This window comes from Otolemur garnettii, unplaced genomic scaffold (assembly GCF_000181295.1).
Source record: "Otolemur garnettii isolate 467f Iridium unplaced genomic scaffold, OtoGar3 scaffold00006, whole genome shotgun sequence".
Classification (NCBI taxonomy): Eukaryota; Metazoa; Chordata; class Mammalia; order Primates; family Galagidae; genus Otolemur; species Otolemur garnettii.
Genome location: NW_003852401.1, coordinates 33,364,775 through 33,373,390, shown reverse-complemented (window position 1 = coordinate 33,373,390; position 8,616 = coordinate 33,364,775). Strand labels below are relative to the sequence as shown.

Sequence of the window (8,616 nt, the reverse complement as noted above, 5' to 3'; positions counted from 1 at the left end):
GCCTCCCAAGTAGCTGGGACCACAGGCGCCCGCCACAATGTCTGGCCATTTTTTGGTTGCAGCCGTCATTGTTGTTTGGCGGGTCCGGGCTGGGGATTCGAACCCACCACCTTAGGTGGCGCCTTAGCCAGTTGAGCTATAGGTGCTGAGCCCAGAACTGATTTTTCAAGCATAATGCAGGCCGTGCGGCAAATGCTATCAGAAACACATGCCAACCAGCACTTAGTACAGTTGGTACACTTTCTCAAAAAGACATGGAAAACTGAAGTTGAGAAACCACCCTGAGAACAGTTGTTTTTATTTTCTATTTTGAATGTCATAGATTTGAAGAAGGAAAAAACCAGAGAGGAAATTCAACCAAATGTAAATAGTGGTTATCACTAGATGACAGGGATGACTTTTATAGTTTTACTAGTATATTTATTTATTTTTTATCTGTATTACATTTTCCAAGTTTTTATATATTAAAAATATATTACTTTCCTTTTTAATTACAAGGTTTCTTTTAAACACTCCTACACTACCGGTGGGAATGTAAACTAATACAAAGTTTGTTTTAAACAAAAATGGACAAGATCAACTATTCAACTGTAGCTATGGGACGCTCTAAGATAATATCTGTAGAAATGTGTGTTCCCCAGTAGACTTCGGACCCTCATGAATGAGACCTTATTATTCCTTGGATCTCTTAGCATCTAGCACAGGGCCTAAAATATTAGCTATAATTTTTTTTTAATCTTTTATTTTAACAGCTGGAGGGGGCACAAGTTAAATTCTGTTTCGTGTATGTATTATGTAATGGTGAATGATTCTAAATACAGCCAAAAACCCAAACAAGGTGATATATCTTGATATATCTTCAGGATGGTAAAAAGTAGCTAGGCCCTCCTACTAGCATCAAATCAGGACTTGCCTAAGCAGCCACCTTCCATGAATGGTCCCCTTGTTGGGGATATGCTGATCACCTGTAAGATGCATTAGCCCACACTACAGCCAAATGCACCTTGCTGTTAAAATTTTCCAGTAAGTCCTCTGAACTCTCTTACGTAGCTCCCTTCCTTTTATTCCTCCCTTCCTCAATTGCCTACTGAATTGAGCCAGGCCGTTCTGCCTGAATCTTGTTCTGAAGGAGGCTATAGAAAATACCACTTTCACATTCCCCTTGTATTTCTCCTAGGGATGCCCAGTCCACTCCAACACTTTAAAAGAACACATGAGAAAAGTTTGTGTCAGGGCAGCACCTATGGCTCAGTGAATAGGGCGCCAGCCCCATATACCAAGGGTGGCAGGTTTGAACGTGGTGGTGGCCAAACTACAACCAAAAAAAAAAAAACAGCCCGGAGTTGTAGCAGGCGCCTGTAGTCCCAGCTACTCGGGAGGCTAAGGCAAAAGAATCACCTAAGCCCAAGAGCTGGAGGTTGCTGTGAGCTGTGATGTCATAGCACTCTACTGAGGGCGCCAAAGTGAGAAAGATTCTGTCTCAAAAAAAAATTGTGTCAGATCTCAATGCCATTAGAATAACTACTTCTCAGAGCAAATAACACATTTTAATTGTATGAGCACCAGGAATCTTGTCACTGATCTTTTTTCTGTCTGCTTAAAGCTGAGAGGTGAATCTACAGCCCTCCTTTAGTAACTCTGTTGGAACTTAGGACATACATGTCTGCAAGCTAACTTTTCCTCTCGTTTCCTCTTATTATTCTTCCTTCCCTCTATATGACTTTGCACTCCCCTCTCCCTCTCTCTCTCTCTCTGTCAGATAATTTGTATTTTTAGAAGTCCCTTTGGGATGAGCCAGGGTATAAACAAAGAAACCAAAAATTAAATAACCCCCTCCCCCAATTCCGACCTTGCCTAGGACACATTTGCCCATGTTAGCTTGCCTGTAGGACAGGAAACTAAAATGCAGAACCACCCTAACTTACTGCTACCAACCAGGGAGTAACCTTTATATGCATTCGGACAAGTCTGACTGAGAACCTGAGGCCTCTTCCTTCCCACTTCCTGCCCACCAGCTGGAAAATACACATGACTACCAATGTGAATGGTGTACTGTACCTTAAGACATTAAGGCACAATAGCATAACAGTTAAGAGCACAGAGCTGAAGGGAAACTATGGTTCTAATCCTGCCCTACTGCCAGCTGCTGACTTTAGACAAGTCTACCAACCATTCATTTCCCCACCTGTGCAATGGGAACAGTAACAGTATCGAACTTATAAGATTGTTGGGAGGAGCAAATACCTTAATACATGTAAAAGTGGCTAGACCAGTGTCTCATACACATTGAGAGCCAGCACTGTAAGAGGGCACTTCTGTTTTCAATTAAACCCACCCCCACAAAGTTTCAAGCCTGACTGACATAATATTTCTCATTGTAAATTACTATACCTACAAACCAATTTCTATGGTGACTTTAATTGTGCTTGGATCTGGCTCGGCACCTGTAGCACAGTGGTTACAGCGCCAGCCACATATGCCAAAGCTGACAAGTTCAAACCCAGCCCAGGCCAGCTAGAACAACAATGGCAACTGTAACAAAAAATAGCCAGACGTGTGGCAGGTGCCTGTAGTCCCAGCTACCAGGGAGAATGAGGCAAGAAAACTGCTTAAGCCCAAGAGTTTGAGGTTGCTGTAACCTGTGACGCCACAGCACTCTACCAAGGGAGACATAGTGAGATTCTGCCTTAAAAAAAAAAAAAAAAAAAAATTGTGCTTGGATCTCATTTATAAATTCAGACGGAGTTAAAGTTCTCTCTAAACTACAGTCATGTTAACCACGTGCTTTCTTATTTACTGAAGAAGAGGCAAAAGCAATGACATCAGACAACAAAAATGGTTCCTGGGAGTATAACCCCAACTGGTAACAGGATGATCTCTAAACCACACCCAAGTGTGCATGAATACACATGTACACATACACTCCTACCTGTGTGTGTGTGTGCATCATACACACCCCTGTCAATGTCCCTCCAGATGCAACACAGACATCATTCAATGTCTGGAGAGATAAACCTCATAAATGTTTCTCAGGCATTCCTTAAAATAAGGTACTTTTTTCTGCTTGAGCACAAAAAAAAAGGGAAAAAAAAGATAATTTCTTTAGCTATCTAAGAGCAACTCTCCTTTGTTAGGTACCTGAAGTCCTTATTTACACCAGAATTTAGAAAGCTGTACCTCATCCATAGCACAATGCAAATTTCTCATCAAATTCCATACCTAATGCAGTGCAGAGCTCAACTAGAGGTATGCCCATCTCTGCCCAAGGCAGAGCCAGACTCTGCTACTTCTTTCACACCCATCCCAACAAGATTTAAGTGAACATCTATTCTACACATGTGAAGTATGTAATAATTTTCAAATAAAAGAACTCGATACTGCCACTGTATGACTGCAAAGAAAGAAAGTGGATAGTTTCAAAGCTGCAGTGCTCGAGCAAAGTTTAGGAAAATTAATCACTGAAATTCATCTCTTGCAACGAAACTTACTTAAAAATTCGATGCACATGAATTAAGTTTAAGCCTTTGCTTTCCTGAAATTACACGAGTTTGGAAGAAAAAGCCCGAGAGTACATCAGAGCCATTTATCTTCCATTTCCTAGGTTTCCCTTAATTACCTACCCAAACGATGCGCCTAAGAGTTTGTTACCGTATTGAATTGGAAATTCGTCAGTATCTTGTAAATTCCCTGGTTTCTCCATGTCTCAGAAAATAATCTTAAGAACAGAATCGAAAATGAACAAGGACTCTCGGCCAAGAAAACACCTTTGAGGAATTCAGTAATCTCGCCCCTCTCCGGTTTAGCACACCGAAGTCTTCGGGAGAGCGGAGGCAAAGAATATACTCTGCACAATAAAATGACACTTCTGAGTAGTAATAGCCGAGATTACTTTGCCGCATCCCAGCTCTTCCCACCAGGAACACGAGTGCAGAGTTTTCTAAATGGTCTTCCCCAGATCCGGAGGTCAATTTCAAACTCTGCCCCTCTCCCAGCTCCCGAAGCAGCCTCGCTCACCCACCCCACCCTGCAAGCAGCGTACTTCCCGTTCGCTCCGGACGGTCAAGAACTCCAACTTGACAGTGACACACTGAGAAAAGAGGAAGTGGCTAAAGGCCATTCCAAGACACATTTATTTATTTATTTTCTCAAAAGAAATCAATGGTCTTGTCTTTCCGGAAAACTTCAATGGGACGTTACCATCACACCCTCTGGAAAGTTGCAGCGAATGACAATGTGGCAAAACCGAGGGCGACTGCTCTTTTAAAATACATATTTTTAAAATTCTCGAAATCCTCTCACCATCAAAAGCTATCCCTCCCCTGTGGCGAACGCAACAAAGCTAAGAGCGCCCATCCCGGTGGGTCCGATCTCGGACGTGAGGCTCCGGGCCGGGTACGTGCCCGATCCGCCCAGCCAAGTGGCAGAGGAAACGCGGAGCAGAGCGCGGCGAGCGCCTCCTTTACCTGGTTTGACCGGTTTGGGTGGTGGCTTCGACATCTCGCTTCCTTGAGCGGCTAATCCTAAAGACCGCACCGAAAAGCCAACCGATAGCTCCGTCAGCCGGCACTTCAAGCACCCCAAAGTTTCTTTTTGTCTGGTTTGCAGTTGTGCGCCCTCAAGGACCTACACCCACTCTCAGATGCCGGACGCAGGCAGAGCCGCCCGGCAGAGTGCCCCGCCCCGTCCCGCGGCCGTCGGAGCCGCCCCGAGCGCGCGCCGGGAGGACTAGGAAGTGGACGCCGCCTCGCCGAGCGCTAATTGGCTCCCGGGCTGGCAGCTTCGCCGCGGCCGGGGCGCGGGCGGCGCGCACGGCGGCGGAACCAGCCGGAGTTGAGCTAGGGCGGCGCGGGTACGCGCCAGGGCCGGCCATGCCGCGCGCGTCCCCGACGGGAAAAGGCCGGAGCCGTGCAGGGGCGCGCGCTCGAGGCCAAGCCTGAGGGAGCCCCGCCTCGCCGCGCCCCGCCCCAACGAGGGCTGGCGTCCGGGTTGGCGTCCGGCCGGAGAGGGAAGGAACCTCTGGTAGCCACGTCTACCTGGCCGCCTTCTGACCTAGGAGGGGCGTCGGGGAAAGGGCTGTGAGCCTCTAGGTTAGCGGGCAGCGGGTTGTGGCGGGTTAGCTCCAGGCGCGCGCTTGGCCGTCGCCTCTGCCGCCTTGCTCGGGAGGACTGGAACTGGCGCCGGGTGAGTACCTGCCTGCCCCCGCCGCGCCGCCTCGCTGGGACCTGGAGGTGTTTCCAGAGTGTTCTTCCTGGAACCTGGTTGTGTCTTGAAAGCACTGTTGGGACTCTTTCCGCCCTAGCCGAGCTGACATACGTGGCCTGCGCAGGAGGACGTATTCTCACGGTGGCGTAGGGCTTAAATGCCCCATAATCATCCTTTAAAACGGGACTGCGAGGTTAACAGGGCCAGGATCAGGTCGTGACTGTCTATCAACGGGACAGATAGTCTCATACCTCTAACACTGGAGTAGATACACTACGGCCTGCTAAGAATATTTTTTACATTTTTTAAAGGCTGGAAAAGAATCAACAGAAGAATAGTATTTTGTGGTACCTGAAATTATATGGAATTTAGATTTTCGTTGTCCATAAAGTTTTATTGGAACACAGTCACGTTCATTTGTTTATGTCTGTGGCCCCTTTGTATTACTACCACACGGATGAGTAGCAGCTCATAGCCTAAAACATTCACTATTTAGCTCTTTGCAGAAAAAAAAAAAATTGCCAGCTACTGTCTTCGCTGATTGAATCTCCTGTAGGAGGCAAGATCCGGAAGGCAGTGGTGTAAATTTGAAATAGCATAGCCAGTATTGCAAACCGGTTGTGTATTTGGGGAAAGAAAATTAAAAAGAAATAACCATTTGCATAAGAGCCTACATGAAATGAAACTTAAGAGTTTCTACCAGGCAAAGATGACAGTGATTCCAACAGCGGAGGGGCGTGTTAAGTTTTATTTTCAGTCTTAGGAGATTTATGTGTACCAAAAGGGATCAAAGTAAGTGAGAAGTCCTGAAAGACGTTTTACCCTTTTTCACATGTCAGACTGACCTTCACAGCACATTTGAAAAGCACAACACTTTGATCCTCTTTCAGACCATTTGCATTAGGGAGTTACTATCTTCTGAAAGGCGTTTTACTCTTTTTCACATGTCAGACTGCCCTTCACAGCACATTTGAAAAACACGGCACTTTGTCCTCTTTCAGACCATTTGCGTTAGGGTGTTGCTATTTTCTTACAATGTACTAATTCTGCATTTGTCTCTTGACTTCATTGTGCAGTTCAGAAGCCTGAACATACCCTGTTGAATAGTGAAATTGATTAAACACAGTAGGCACATAAAAATGATGAAAAAAACTAAACAACATTTTATTTAGGTTAAAAAATATGTAGCCAGGCGCGGTGAACCGGCCCAGGAGAGGTCAGAAATGGAGCAGGTCAAAGTTCCTGTGCTGATCAGTAGTGGGATCACACCTGTGAATAGCCACTGCACTCCAGCCTGGGCAACATAGTGAGACCCTGTCTCTAAAATAAAATAAAATAAAAATATGTAATAAATAAAACGTAGTCATTTGGGGTTTCTTCTTGACAATCCTACTCTGTTCTCCTTCCACTGTGCAAATGTTCTCTGCTGTCCAGGAAAGCTTTGTAGACATTGGGAAGATAAACTACATAAGTATTCCTTGAGATTGAAGGTGGATGTGTTCCTAGTGATAGGATGCCTTGAAATGATGAGGCTAGAAAGTTTAAAGGAGACATCAAATGATTTGCAGCTTGTAGTTGTGATTGCTTCCTGAAGTCTGCTGCTGCACATACATTTAGAATCTGGCAACTCTGGATTGCAAGCTTTAAAATTTGATTCTTTTTTTTTTTTTGAGATAGTCTCAAGCTGTCCCCCTGGGTAGAGTGCCATGGCGTCATAGCCCACAGCAACTTCCAAGTCTTGGGCTCAAGTGAGCCTCTTGCCTCAGTTTTTTTTTTTTTTTTTTCTATTTTTAGTAAAGAAGAGGTCTTGCTTTTGTCAGGCTTGTTTCGAACTCCTCAGCTCAAGCAATGCACCCTCTTCAGCCTCCCAGAGTGCTAGGATTACAGACATGAGCCACTATGCCCGGCCTTTTTTAATAGTTCTTTTTTTTTTTTCCCCTTGGAATAGTCTCACTCTGTTTCCCAGGTAGAGTGCCATGGCATCTAGCCTAGCTCACAGCAACCTCACACTCCTGGCTTCAGATGATCCTCCTGCCTCAGCCTCCCAAGTACCTGAGGCTACAGATGCCCACCACAACACCCAACTAATTTTTTTAGTAGAAACAGGGTCTCACTCTTGCTCAGTCTGGTCTTGAATTCCTGAGCTCATGGGATCCTCCCACCTCAGCCTCCTAGAGTGCTAGGATTAGATGTGAGCCATCACACCTGGCCTGATTTTTAGGCATTCTTAAAGAGGGCAGTAGGCAATGGAACAGTGGAACATGATGTGGAAGTAGACAACGTCATACCTGAACTTGGAGTTTACCAAAAGCTGCCCTGTGCATCAATAATGTTTTTGAAATAAATGGCTTCATGGATTGCTGGGCCCACCCCTAGTTCCACCCTAAACACTGAGCCTAGCCACCTGTCTTGTTTCTGCATGTCCCAGTTTCCCAACCCTACCATCACATTGTCACCTGCTCGGCTAATGGTGCGTGCCCAACATATACCCAAACTCTGCCATGAACAAGCCCAGACTGCTAACTGGTGTAGAGCTGAGGGTTCCTGTTTTGATTATGGGATTTCCCTCCCCTACCCAAGGGATTTTATAAGTAGGTTTATTCCATCCCACTCCAAGTGTCTGAATTGCTAAAGTTTCCACGAAAATAACTCCCTCAAGTTTATTTCTGGTACCACAGCCATGCTCACTTGTTATTTACCCGCTGTGTAATTGATACAGAAGCCACACATGCATGCACAAATGTGGCAATTAGAACAGGGCCTGGTAGTCCTTTGTACTTCGTGTACACAGCAAATATATTGCCCTATCAATAATAAATCAGTCAGAATGATGTCAATTGTATATCAGGGCCTGACAGTGAAGCTAACACATGTTCAACATTCTTCTTTGCTCTTAGTAATAAAGTGCCTTTAAGCAGCTTGGAGTGATGGAAAGAAGTTAATTGATTTGGTTTCATTTCTGGCTTTTTCTTTACTAGCTGTGTGACTGGTCTTTAAATTTGATTTTTTTTTCTTTTTTATTGAATGGTAACTATGTACATTAATGCACTTCTGTACAATGTGGTGTTTTCACACACAATCCGAAACACTTCCATCAAACTGGTTAACATAGCCTTCATGTCATTTTCTTAGTTATTGTGTTAAAACATTCATATTCTACTTAGAAAGATTCACTTGTACCCTTGTAGATAAACCTCAGAAGTGATCCCTCCAATCCTTCTCCCTCTACCCATTCCCCCTCCCCTCTCCCTCCCCCCTTCCCATATTCTTAGGCTATTATTAGGTTATAGCTTTCATATAAAAGGTTTAAATTAATTTCATAATAGGGGTGTGTACATTGGATACTTTTTCTTCCATTCTTGTGATACTTTGCTAAGAAGAACATTTTCCAGCTCCATCCATGTGAACATGAAG

At 44.8% G+C, this 8,616-nt stretch overlaps 2 protein-coding genes across 3 annotated transcripts in view; one reads left to right on the top strand and one right to left on the bottom strand.

Moving 5' to 3' along the window:
- The window catches only part of OSTF1 (osteoclast stimulating factor 1), a 59,586-nt gene extending 54,885 nt beyond the window's left edge, over positions 1 to 4,701 (bottom strand). Inside the window, exon 1 of the mRNA XM_012814072.1 lies at positions 4,464 to 4,701. Coding sequence (XP_012669526.1) covers positions 4,464 to 4,497 — 34 coding nt within the window. The 5' untranslated portion in view covers positions 4,498 to 4,701. The remainder of the gene's footprint in view (positions 1 to 4,463) is intronic.
- Positions 4,702 to 4,881: 180 nt separating this feature from the next.
- Positions 4,882 to 8,616, top strand: part of NMRK1 (nicotinamide riboside kinase 1) — a 28,528-nt gene continuing 24,793 nt past the window's right edge. The window contains exon 1 of one of the 2 annotated variants that reach the window (XM_023508395.1): positions 4,882 to 5,181. The gene's annotated coding sequence lies outside the window, so the exon portion shown is untranslated. The remainder of the gene's footprint in view (positions 5,182 to 8,616) is intronic. The other variant, XM_003783052.3, reaches the window with a different exon arrangement.